This window comes from Gymnodraco acuticeps, unplaced genomic scaffold (assembly GCF_902827175.1).
Source record: "Gymnodraco acuticeps unplaced genomic scaffold, fGymAcu1.1, whole genome shotgun sequence".
Taxonomy (NCBI): domain Eukaryota; kingdom Metazoa; phylum Chordata; class Actinopteri; order Perciformes; family Bathydraconidae; genus Gymnodraco; species Gymnodraco acuticeps.
The window spans coordinates 250,508-264,325 of record NW_022990975.1 but is presented as its reverse complement, the minus strand read 5'-3'; the positions used below and the strand labels follow the sequence as shown (position 1 = coordinate 264,325).

The window sequence follows — 13,818 nt, the reverse complement described above, 5'->3', positions numbered from 1 at the left end:
AACAGCCCTTATTGTTCCCCTTGTAAAGACTGACACAAATCAGTCATTATAATGGGTTTTTGTGAATAATAGCGCACAGCGGAGTGGCGCAGCGTAAGCTATGATTTTAACATGGCAGCCAGCTGGGGTTTCCATGTTGGTCGTCTTTCTGCCTCCACATAATAGATCAGTTGGCCTTGCTGTTATTCAGAGGGGAAACGCTTGTTCCTGAATGGTTACAGTTGAATTCAGCTCTCTGTCCTGGTCACCGTTTCAGCCCCACCCGACACCACCCTGGAAAAATTGGTGGAGCAGCATGACTCTGCTTTTCTGTTCTTAACCCTCCTCATGAGTTTCTGCTTGCAAGTGTTTTGCCACTGACGTCACTGACTGTATTGTCTATACTTGTGGTGTGTGTGTGTGGGGAAGTCTAAATATATTCCTCTGAAGCGGCCAAACTGGAAAAGTTGTGTCATCCTCTGCCTGCCCCCACACCCCTTCTCCAAACAAGTCTTTCCAGCCTACTTTAAATAGCCATATCTGTTCAGCCATTCATTATGATGCATTTTATCGCCCCTAGCAACTGTCACAGCGTATCAATCAATCGGTTTTTACTTATGCAACATCTTCCAGACAAGTGAAATGCACTTCGAAGTACTTTATAAGAATGTTGAAAGTAGTAAAATGTTCACAAAATAAAGTAGAACAATGATTATTATTCTATCTTTATGATAATGATAAAAGCAAATATGTTGATTAATCACAGTATGATGAATTATAAAGATCATAAATTGATTAGTAGGGATGGGTATCATTAAGGTTTTAACGGTACTACTACTTTTATCGATACCGCTTATCGGTCCGGTCTTTTAACGGTACTTTTATCTGTACTTTTATCGGTACTTTTATCGGTTCTTTTGGAGAAACAAATAAGGTAAACTAACTAAACAAATTGTGAACTAAACTAACATTGCTTTTTATTTAAATTAAATACATAATATTTCACATCGAAAGAAACAACAACATTTTAACTAATCATATTAAATAATCTGATGACAGAACTGTAAACAGAATAGCTGAAACTTTAACAAAATAAATAACTCAGTTACCTCTAATCATTAACCCATGTTTGTATAATGTAGTTAACTCTGTGTGTTGCTGCTAGCATACATACAGTGGGGCAAAAAAGTATTTAGTCAGCCACCAATTGTGCAAGTTCTCCCACTTAAAAAGATGAGAGAGGCCTGTAACTGTCATCCTAGGTACACTTCAACTATGAGAGACAACATGAGAAAAGAAAATCCAGAAAATCACTGTCTGATTTTTAAAGAATTTATTTGCACATTATGGTGGAAAATAAGTATTTGGTCAATAACAAAAGTTCATCTCAATACTTTGTTATATACCCTTTGTTGACAATGACAGAGATCAAACGTTTTCTGTAAGTCTTCACAAGGTTTTCACACACTGTTGCTGGTATTTTGGCCCATTCCTCCATGCAGATCTCCTCTAGAGCAGTGATGTTTTGGGGCTGTCGCTGGGCAACACGGACTTTCAACTCCCTCCAAAGATTTTCTATGGGGTTGAGATCTGGAGACTGGCTAGGCCACTCCAGGACCTTGACATGCTTCTTACGAAGCCACTCCTTCGTTGCCCGGGCGGTGTGTTTGGGATCATTGTCATGCTGAAAGACCCAGCCACGTTTCATCTTCAATGCCCTTGCTGATGGAAGGAGGTTGTCACTCAAAATCTCACGATGCATGGCTCCATTCATTCTTTCCTTTACACGGATCAGTCGTCCTGGTCCCTTTGCAGAAAAACAGCCCCCCAAAGCATGATGTTTCCACCCCCATGTTTCACAGTAGGTATGGTGTTCTTTGGATGCAACTCAGCATTCTTTCTCCTCCAAACACGTCTAGTTGAGTTTTTACCAAAAAGTTCTATTTTGGTTTCATCTGACCATATGACATTCTCCCAATCCTCTTCTGGATCATCAAAATGCTCTCTAGCAAACTTCAGACGGGCCTGGACATGTACTGGCTTAAGCAGGGGGACACGTCTGTTACTGCAGGATTTGAGTCCCTGGCGGCGTAGTGTGTTACTGATGGTAGCCTTTGTTACTTTGGTCCCAGCTCTCTGCAGGTCATTGACTCGGTCCCCCCGTGTGGTTCTGGGATTTTTGCTCACCGTTCTTGTCATCATTTTTTTTCACAGCAAAAAAAAAAAGTGTTGCATTTATATTTTTGTTCAGTGTAAAAGACAGCCTAAAAAGACTGGTTTAAAAAAAAGAAAATCAATATTCTCTGCCCCTCTCAGATCCTCTGGAGGCTGTTTCAGCGACTTGGAGCGTAATGGCTGAAAGGAGCATTTTGTACCGTTAAAAGAAAAGTACCAGAGGATCACACACTTTTGAATTTCTGAAAAGTAGTCTAATGCACAGCCGTGTAGTGCCTTATAGCTAATAGAAATCAATAGGAAAACTAACCAGAAGCAAGTTAGTAATCAACCTGCTGCTCCGCTACCATTGGTGGATGTTATCTCGACAGAAGCTCACCCTCCTCTCTCTTTTTCTCTGCCTAGATGCAACGGAGGAGTTTTTCGAGTACGATGCGGAGGAGTTCCTGGTGTTCCTGACGCTGCTCATCACCGAGGGAAGGACTCCAGAGTATTCTGTGAAGGGCAGAACCGAGGGGCTGCACTGTCCTCCAGCCCAGTCGGCCATGCCGCCTCTTCACAAGCACGAGTGCAGCGACAAAGTGCCCCAGGTAGCACACACAGACATCCACACACACCTCTCACACACACCTCTCATGACTTATCCTGAAGTGTGAACAGATGGCAGCCTCTTCTCTTTTGAATGTTGTTGATCATTCGTGTCTTTCAAGTTATGAGCGTTAATTGAGGGCCACTTGGAATTTGGATATTACATTTGACCTACATGTTTGTTGTTGTTGTTGATCGTGTATTTACTGTCATTTAACCAACACAGCTAGAACTAGGCATCCAATGTTAGAGATACAAATGTACCACGTTCAACAGCAACACAAACGGCAGCCTCTGAAAGTAGACTTTGATTTAATACCTCTTTAAAACTGTATTAACCCTTAGATGCCCTTAGAGTGACTGGACTCCACACTCTTCCATAAGTGGGTCAAAAAGGACCCGTATTAGAATAATATGTGTTTTTATGCCATTTTTGTCATTTTGGTTAAGAAAAAAATCACTTGTATAATATTTAGTAGGCTATTATATTTTGGTTCACACTATGTTTCATTTTTCACAATTTTTTATAATTTTAGACATTTTTTTTACATTTTGAAAAATAACGAAATTCCATAGAAAATGCATGCGGGTCATTTTTGACCCACTTATGGAAGCTTGGGGTAGAAATACAAAAACTACAATTTCTTAAAATGTAAATTAAAAAATTTGAATGGCATGATATCCAAAACACGTTTTTTGAGGAATAGCTGGAATATGAAATGATAAAAAAATGTAATTACAAAGATACTTCAAGAAAAACCACCTCACCGGGTCAAAAAAGACCCACTTATCATCTAAGGGTTAAATGAAATTAAACAAAATGTACATCATACATTGTAGGAATTTGTATTCGACTGCATTAGTTGTATTGTTGTTTCAATCTGTATTCCTGCAACAGTTATACAAAACAGCATAACATCACATTGGTCTTGGAAGATAATCTTGCACTTGTGTATTCTACTCAGTTTCTATTTGCTCTATTTGTATTGTTTTTTTAAATTTGTTTTATTTGTTGCTGTCTTATATATATTTATGTTGCTTTGTTGGAGGAGCCTGGGACTTAAGAGATTCATTGAATCTTTGAAGTAAACTTCCATAATGGAAAGATTTTCAAGTGATATGTGATTAACAATCACTCGGAAATTGGGCTCTAATAATAATAATAATAATAAATATAATAGATTACATTTTTATAGCGCCTTTGAAGGGACCCAGAAGCTCTTTGGGTCCCATCTGCCCCTAAACCTCTGGGTCTGGTGTTGACTCTCTCTAATGAACACTCACCCTCCACCTTTGTCTGTGTGTGTGTCCAGTGTCGGCAGGCGAGGCGAACCCGCTCAGAGGTGATCCTTCTGTGGAGGAACAGCATCCCCATCATGATCGAGGTCATGCTCCTGCCAGACTGTTGCTATGGTGACGAGTGCCCCCCGAGTGACCCCATCAGCGACCCGGTCATCAGACAAGATGCTCTGCTGCTGGAGAGATGGACCCTGCAGCCAGTTCCTAGACAGTAAGACACACACACACACACACACACACACACACACACACACACACACACACACACACACACACACACACACACACACACACACACACACACACACACACACGAGACTATACGCACCACCATTTAGTTTCAATTCGGTATTTTAGACTTAAATACGCCACTTTGTGTTTCCAAGATTGCTGCCTCCTTCCATCATCATCCATTGCTCTCTTTAGTTTGCCATTACTGTTTAGGCAAGGCAAGGCAAGGCAAGTTTATTTATATAGCACTTTTCAACACAAGGCAATTCAAAGTGCTTTACAAAAAATGAAAGAGATTAAGAAGATGGCATTTAAAATCAGTCATTAAAAAGAAAAGCTAATAAAATAAACATTAAAAGAAAAAATACATGGATAAAAGTTACAGTGCAGTCTAAGATATGAATAGTTCAATTAAAAGCAGCGACAAAAAGAAAAGTCTTCAGCCTGGATTTAAAAGTAGTCAGAGTTGTAGCGGACCTGCAGGTTTCTGGGAGTTTGTTCCAGATATTTGGAGCATAATAACTGAACGCTGCTTTACCATGTTTAGTTCTGACTCTGGGGACAGAAAGCTGACCAGTCCCTGAAGACCTGAGAGATCTGGATGGTTCATAATTTAGCAGGAGGTCAGAAATGTATTTTGGGCCTAAACCATTCAGTGCTTTATAAACCAGCAGCAGTATTTTGAAATCTATTATTTGACACACAGGAAGCCAGTGTAAAGACTTCAGAACAGGAGTGATGTGATCCACTTTCTTAGTGTTAGTGAGGACTCGAGCAGCAGCGTTCTGAATTAGCTGCAGCTTTCTAATAGATTTTTTAGTGAGACCTGTGAAGACACAATTGCAGTAGTCGAGTCTACTGAAGATAAAAGCATGGACAAGTTTTTCCAAATCCTGCTGTGACATTAGTCTTTTAATCCTAGATATATTCTTTAGGTGATAGTAGGCTGATTTAGTAACTGTTTTAATGTGACTGTTGAAACTCAGGTCAGAGTCCATGACTACACCTAGATTTCTGGCTTTATCTGTTGTTTTGAACATTGCACACTGAAGCTCAGCGCTAACTTTTATACGTTCTGCCTTGGCTCCAAAAACCATTACCTCAGTTTTATCTTTGTTTAATTGGAGAAAGTTCTGACACATCCAGTCATTGATTTGTTCAATGCACTTACTCAGTGTTTGAATTGGAGCATAGTCTCCTGGTGAAATTGTTACGTAAATTTGTGTGTCATCTGCATAGCTATGGTAACTTATTTTGTTGTTCTTCATTATCTGAGCCAGTGGTAGCATGTAGATGTTAAAGAGAAGAGGCCCCAAGATGGAGCCTTGAGGAACCCCACATGTCATATTTGTCAACTCAGATGTGTATTTACCAATAGAAACAAAGTTGTTTCTGTCCTTTAAGTAGGATTCAAACCAATTCAGAACTGTTTCCGAAAGTCCCACCCAGTTCTCCAGTCGGTCTAGTAATATGCTGTGGTCAACAGTGTCAAACGCAGCACTGAGATCTAATAATACTAACACTGAAGTTCTGCCACTGTCTGTGTTTAAGTGGATGTCATTAAAGACCTTTACAAGAGCAGTCTCAGTGCTGTGGTTTGGACGAAAGCCTGACTGGAACACATCAAAACAGTTATTTAAATGCAAGAAATTACTCAACTGTTGAAAAACAACTTTTTCAATGATTTTACCTAGAAATGGGAGGTTGATATGGGCCTGTAATTGTTCATTACTGAAGCATCTAGATTATTCTTTTTTAAGAGCGGTTTAATGACTGCAGTTTTCAGGGCCTGTGGAAAAATACCTGAGTGAAGAGATTTGTTTACTATATGAAGTAGATCTGAGGCCATGCAAGGCAAAACATCTAATGCTCAAATGCTCTGCTTTCCTTGACATGATTTAAAATAGATACAGAGCAAAAGAAAGAAAGAATGAGGTAGAAAATACCTGAATTGTGAAATAATAATACGATAATTAGTGTCAAACAATAGTTGATTACTAACTATTCTATTGTTCAGCTATTGGTGTTTATACACCATGTAAGCTGATGGCAAATGATTTCCTACAGTCTCACACTTCGGTCTTAATAACACATTGAACCTAAACTAAAAAGCTTATTCAGAAGAGCTGTGAAATCACCATTTTTTGCAAATGTAATTCATTCATAACAGATTCTGTGCAGGTTTGTACAGTACAGTTTCTTTGTGTCCTTTTAAATCTGACATGAACTACTTTCATCTTCCTATGAATTCGGTAACATGCAAAGGAGAAGGCCAAATGGGGATACAAATAAATTATGGAATAAATTACAATACGAATACCAGATAATTGGCCTGGCACTCAGAGGGTTAATTTGCTTTACAAATCGGCCCACTTTCCTACTGATGTGTAGGAACAGGGAACACTGCGTTTGAAAGAATTACACACACACACACACACACTGAACTATTCATAAAGGTATACGTGTGGCCTGCACATAGCCATTTATATAATTTAAGTGCACCTAAACACATCTGGAGACATGTACACAAACACAGAACAAACACACATATACAGTCATACACACACACACGCACACACACTCACACACACACACTCACTCACTTGAAGTGTTTTCGGGCACATTTCCACCTCTTTCTATCTGTGTTTTTAATAGAAGCGGCGATCGTTCCATTGAGGAGAAGACCCTGCTGTTGGCTGTTCGCTCCTACGTCTTCTTCTCCCAGCTCAGCGCCTGGCTCAGCGCCTCCCATGGCATCGTCCCGAGAAACATCCTCTACAGGTCAGACAAAACCCCCGCTGAAGACTTTCACTCTGGTGGGCCTTAAGCTTTTAACTGAGGTTAGATTATCAAAGCTACAGGGCCAATAAAGTTGTTATTTTCACAATTTTATCAGAATCAGAATTCCTTTATTCAAGGTTTAAGGTTCGAGTTTTTTTTATTTGTCATACGAACATAGCTACAGTGTAGTTATGACGATGAACATCTTAGGTCACAGGCTCATCCAACAGTGCAACACAATAACACAGATAAACAGTGCAAGTAAATATTAATATAAAAAAGAAAAATAGTTTAAAAAGTGAAATAGTGCAATAAGAGTCTGTATGCAAGTCATTGGAATGATATATTAGATAAATAGATAAATAATTTCTTAGTAGCAGCCAGATGAATATTATGGATGTTGTTTCAACAGTTCAGGTGTTTAACAGTCTTGTCCTCCAGTGGGGAAATGTACAGCGTTACAGCAAAAGTGACATAACAGGTAATATGTATGCCAACATGTTAACTATAGAAAAAAGCACACATTAGTCAATTACAAATAAGGCTAAACATGAGTAGCAGCATTTCAATCTAAAGCATATCGGTGCAAACCTGGTATGCTGTTTTGGAAATGTAATCAGAGGAAGTAAAACTGTATACCAGCGATAGGCTCTTGCAATGCGTCCATCTTTTAGGATGTAAGAATGTTTATTTAATTTCCCTCTTCCTGTCTCTTTCCAACAGGATCAGTGCTGCTGATGAGGAGCTGGTGTGGAAGTTTTCCCAGCCGCCGTCAGAACACATTTTCCCCGTCCCCAATGTATCCCAAAGTGTTGCACTGCAGGTTCGTGTCCAGTCGCTCCCCCGCCAGCCCACCTACCCCACCCTGGCCTGCAGCATCCACACCGGCCTGCCTCCGCTCTACAGCAAGACCCCTAGCCTAAACCCCAACTTCAACAGCCATGGTGGACCGCCCACCCACAGAAATAGCCAGCAGGACCCCGGCAAAGAAAACCTCCTTCCCAACGCTAACATGTACAGCAAGAGCTCTAACTCCATGTCCGGTTTTCTCCTCAATGGATTAGCCATTCCTAATCTCCCCATCAACAACATCCCCATCAACAGCCTCCCCCACACGGCTGCCCCCCCTCCTTACAGCAAGAAGGAGCCTGGTGAGGACCACACGTATCAGAATGGAGAGCTCCCGCAGGTCAACATCCCCCAGCGTCAGGGCTCCCCGCTATTCCACAGGTCCACTCACTCCCCCACGCCGCCCCGCTCTCACTCCCCCTCTCCACTTCCCACTAGTAAAGCAGGGAAGTGGCTGTACGCGGCGCTCAACGGTTCATCCGACCCGAAAGAAGTAGGGGACTTCGGGTCGGTCCCCAACAGCAGTGTTAGGACAAAGAAGCCCATGCCTGAGCCTCTGAGAGCTTTTAAGAACTTCTCATTGGCCGAGCCTCCCCGAAGCCCCTCCCCCAGGCCCTCAACCGAGACAAACCCCTTAATTGGCTCCCTGCTGCAGGAGAGACAGGAAGTTATCGCCCGCATCGCACAGAGGCTCAATTTCTGCGACCCCACAGCACCGCCACTCCCCCCCGGCCTTTTCGCCTCCGACAACCCTCCCAAAGCCATGTGGGGCAGTAACCACGACGACCTAACTGCCAGTAAGACCAAAGAGCCTGAGGTACCCCCCCTGCGAGTTTGTGGGACGTGTGTGGCCCAGTCCCTTCAACACACCCACCACTGACCCTGCTTCCTTCAGCAAACGAGAGAGCTCCTCCCCTAAACCTGCAGCATGCAGGAAGCTGAGAATGACCGAGACAAGAGAGGGGGGGGGAGAAAGGAAGGGAGAGAGGGAGAAAGAGAAAGAGAGCTCTCTGATCGCCCAGGCAGTACAAGACATAACGAGACTCATCCAGGAGAGGCTGTCCGTCCCCTCGCTGTCCCCGAGGCACGCCGGCAGCCACCTGCACCACACACACACAACAACAGTCACACACACGGTCCGCACATACTCACACCCCCCACACACTGCCACCAACGGCTCCACTAACGGACACACACCCAGCCATGAACCTCACACAGGCAGCAGTCGCACACACACGCCCTTTTGCACAGACACGCCCAGGGTCGATCCGGGGACCGAACGCCATTCTCCCCGGGCCCAAAATGGTGCTCACCTTACACTTGAAGAACCTTTATTCACAGACCTCTCCTACGCTCAGGCTGGTCGACGTTTACGAACTCCCCCACGCGAAAAGCTCAGAGCAAGGACACCCAGCAGCCATGAAACCCTCTCTGCCTCCCCCGTCCTTGAGAGCAGGAATGCCCAGATTTGTAGTGGAACTTGCAATGATGCGAGCCCCGCCATGAAGTGTAACATGAGCCACAACCACAGCAAGCCTCAGCTCCAGTCGCAGGTGCAGGTCTGTGCTCAGGCCCAGGCCACGTTCCCCGACGAGAACCAGGCACCATCACAGTCCGGATGCTCCAACACCTCCAGTCCAGACATGACTCCCCCTTCTACTGTCCTGGTGAGGGACTCCTCATTCTCTTCCATATACTTTTGAATGATGGGGTTGATGAACGTCATATATTTAAGCAAATAACTTGCGCTGTGTTAATCTCTCTCCATCTCTGTGCTCCAGCGGTCTCACAGCCCCTCCCCGCTGCGCCCCTGCAACACGTGGAAGAAACACAACCGCCACTCGTTAGACGCCACAGCGACCAAGGCCTTCCACCCCTGCACAGGCCTGCCTCTGCTCTCCAGCCCTGTAAGTAACACACATCTTCACACGGAGACTCACCATAGTATTTTTCTGCTTTGTGCAAGGAAAGACCATTTCTTTGGCCTATTTGGCTTCCGTTAAATGTCCTCTCCGTTAAATGTCCTCTTTTAAATAGAGGTAGAGAAGTAGTATAGTATAGTATTTGTTTATTTGTCCCTGAGGGGAAAATGGGTTGCAGCACATCACAAATGCATTTCAAAAGATAATACATACGTCACTGACAACAACATAGACTCAAATTAAAATGATCAGACATAAAAAAACAACAGATATCGGCAGACATAACAATCTCATTTGCCAAAAGGGGGGGGGGGGCAGGGACAGTGCCAGACCAGCTGGGTAAACAGTGCGTCCTAGCCATCTTTGGTTCAGGAGTTTGATGGCTTGTGGGACGAAAGACAGCCTAGATCTGTTCTTTTTTAACAGAGGGGCACGATATCTCCGCCCGGATGGCAACAGTTCAAAGTAAGAGGCAAGTGGGTGCCTCAGGTCACTCACAATATTGAAGTAGAAGGCATCTAAATACACATGTAGGTGGTTATTTCTTTATACTTTCATAATTTTAAGTCTCTAGATTTCTTATACAATTCACAAAGTGTTGGCATTAGATAATGCCATATTTTTACATTTTAACAACACATTCAAAAATACTTAATAGAACGAATAATAAAATAATATTGTCTTTACATTATTCATTGGGGAGCTTCCACAGTATATAATATCTGTTTAACAAATCCTCTATTCAACTGTTATATCTTGCACAATTGTATACATATATTTTACAGATATGTATCAACATTTGTTTTTCTCATACTCTTGTGTTTTTTACACGGGGGTTTTTCATATAATCTGATTTGTGTGTCACTTTATTCTTAAAACTTTATTTTATATGGCTGTTGACAGTCATTTCAGATGTATGGATTGACACGAAGAGATATCCCAATGTAAAATGTTGGATTTTAATACTGTATGTCAACTAAATGAAACAAAAATCAGGAGATTTGATCTTGCAGTAAATGCACAGTAGCATGTATATATATTTAAAAACAATTGGAGAAAACTTGCAATTCAAAACATATAATTGTCCCAATGCAAATAATCAAGTGGGTTAGTTAAATGGTTAGCATTAGTTCAAATGATTGCCCTATGCAGTTGAAGTGTCTCGAGTTGACACTTTGTGTATGCGGACTCACAGTCACACACACTTCCTGACTCAGACTCCGTCAGTATCCGTGCCGTTTATTTGCCATAACAGCACACTCACTACCCTTCACTTCAAGCCATCTGAAGCATTACTCACAGTACTTGTGAGACCACAAATGTTTGCCCTAAAGAGACTTTGAAATACAGTATCTGGCAGCTGTTTTTATTGCTGCTGCTCCGACAAGGTTAATGTACACACACACACACACACACACACACACACACACACACACACACGGGCAAGTGACTCATCTGTGCCTTGTTAACCACAACACGTTGTCTCATCAGAACGTCACAGTTTCCTGTCTTTTATCCATCTCATGGATGTAAACATCCAACTGTAAACAGACACTCAGGGGGGAACTCCAACAGTCTCACAAATGTGTACATACACCTCATGAAGTACATTGCACCCAATATATACATATGTTAATATTTTGACATCATTTTGTCTTTATAATGTCTTTTGTATCTTGACCTGATCTAAAACGTGTTGTATTATTTCAATAATATATAGTTTTAATTAAAGATGTATTTGTATTTCTTCCTGGAAAAGTCTCTCGTCATCTTCAAATGTCCATTTAAGAGTACAATATTTATTTGAATCTTGTATTTGTCATATATGTATTAGCACTTTGATAAATGTATTAAAATATTTTTTTAAAGAGAGAGAAAAATACCTTGTTCATGTCTTAACCCTTGTGTTGTGTTCGAACGCTGTTACCGTTCATGGTGTTCGCGGGTCAATTTTGACCCATGATTTATTTCAGTCCAAAACACTCAAAAATAATGACTATCATCCAATATTGTTTTAACTACATCATAACTAACTTATAATGCATTCATAACCGTACAATCCTGTTGTAGTTTTATTTGATGGCCCCAAAACACATCACACCACATATTGCACACATGCATGTGTGTTCAGGTTCAAGTGTTGGTGTACATATTCTTTAAGAAAGGTTGAGTTCCCGTGGGGGGAGGGGGGCAGAGGGAGGGGAGACCAGGTGCATGTTGCGAAAAAAACTTGGCTAAAATTGTCAAAATCAGTTTTGTAGTGTTTATATATCTGTTGTGGAGGATATCATGAAGCCTCGTTCCGATTTTTTAAAAACTAGAGCGTAGTTATTATATAATTGTAACTTGAAACGGGTCACGGGAGACCCGAACACAACATAAGGGTTAAATGTACAAAAAAGATGTTTAGGTGAAAAAAAGAAAAACATAATAATAAAAGAAAATATATACAAAGCATCTCGTCCTCTCCATTCTGACCTGGGATACTATGACAGCTTCTCTGTGTTGATCATGTGCTGTGTGTTTTCCGCAGGTTCCTCAGAGGAAGAATCAGACAGGCTACTTCGACCTGGACACCTCTCTGGCCGGCTGTAAGGGTTTGCCTTGGGCCTCTGGGAAAAGGTACACATTTTCTCACCTGGGCTCTCTGTTACTGCAGTTACCACACTCACTTTATCCTAGGGATAAGGTCAGCATACTTTCACTGGGTTTACTGCAGTCTTAGTAACCGTTAGAGTACAAAGAGTGTTTTATTTTACAGTAACCTCCCACATCATCTGTTTATTATAAGACCATCTGGATCAAGTTACGCATCATCATTTAAACACTTGTTTGTCTCACTGTACGACACATCAGCTGTTACTGTGTGTCAGTTCCAACAAGGAGACTCTGATCCTCCTTATTGTGTTACTTGATGATACAGAATATATTTTATTTATCATTTTTATGAGTCAAACTATCCAAAAAGAGTATAAGGGATCTATATGACATGGGCTTGAATCAGCAACAGGTTTTAGAAGTATTGTCCTGTGTTTGGAGAAGAGACAATAAGAGTGTTGTTCTGAGTGTGAAGGTTAGGTCAGCTCTGTTCTGCTGACTCTCCTCTCACGCTGCCACCTGCTGAAGCTCTGCTGTACTGTGGCTGCATCTAGAACCACACACACTGCTCAAAATGGCAGACACGACGCCTATACACAGAGCCTCATGGCACTACCTACACACTGCAGATGTGGGTGGTTGCTCAACGCTACTTCTAATATAATATCATATATGGCTCTCAGGGTGTAAAGTTAATTTGGCTGGTTAAAGCTGTCATTATTCGATATATTAATGTCGTTTTTGTTAGATTTGTTTATGTGACCAAACAACGTACTGTGCCTGTTTGTTAGAGTAACACACATTTTGTAACGAGAGATATGGCTTATTTTTACCCACATCAAGCTGAGATGGACATTTTAAGGGAAACCAAGAAGACCAACGGCACAAAAAAAACACAGTTGCAGACCGAAAATGCAAAACGAACCAAACATTAAGTATTAGGAACTCATATTTGAAAATATATACTTTAAAAGAGTCTGTTTCGTAGCTAGGTTCATAAAGGAAATAAGTAATTGGCCTCTGATTCTTTGATTTTGAATGAAATAGCATGACATCATGTTATCTTACCCTTGAAGCAGGTCTGTTGAGATGTACTAGGGATGCTTGCCACGTATACATTTTAAGATGCTCTTTCTTTCACACATCTCGCCTTAAAACGAAGTTAATCAAGTGTGTGTGTTTGAACCCTCAGGGTGTGTCCGAATAGAGAGGGGTACACCGATGAGTCACAGCAGCTGTTCAGTGCCAGCGCTCCACCTGCCAGTCTCAGTCTGCTGGGAAACTTTGAGGTAAAACTAAAAAACACACTCGCACTCTTTTCCATTTCTCATGTTGGAGAACACTCTCACTCAAGCCCATTAACTACAATGATCTAACTAAATGTAAATACCTGTGT

General features: G+C 41.7%; 1 protein-coding gene across 1 annotated transcript in view; it reads left to right on the top strand.

Annotated features, from left to right (window-relative positions):
• Positions 1 to 13,818, top strand: part of fam214a (family with sequence similarity 214 member A) — a 41,195-nt gene that overhangs the window by 23,612 nt on the left and 3,765 nt on the right. The window contains 8 exon segments of the mRNA XM_034235542.1: positions 2,560 to 2,744; positions 4,056 to 4,252; positions 6,928 to 7,053; positions 7,777 to 8,731; positions 8,733 to 9,569; positions 9,684 to 9,809; positions 12,358 to 12,446; positions 13,615 to 13,711. Of these exon segments, the coding sequence (XP_034091433.1) occupies positions 2,560 to 2,744; positions 4,056 to 4,252; positions 6,928 to 7,053; positions 7,777 to 8,731; positions 8,733 to 9,569; positions 9,684 to 9,809; positions 12,358 to 12,446; positions 13,615 to 13,711 (2,612 nt within the window).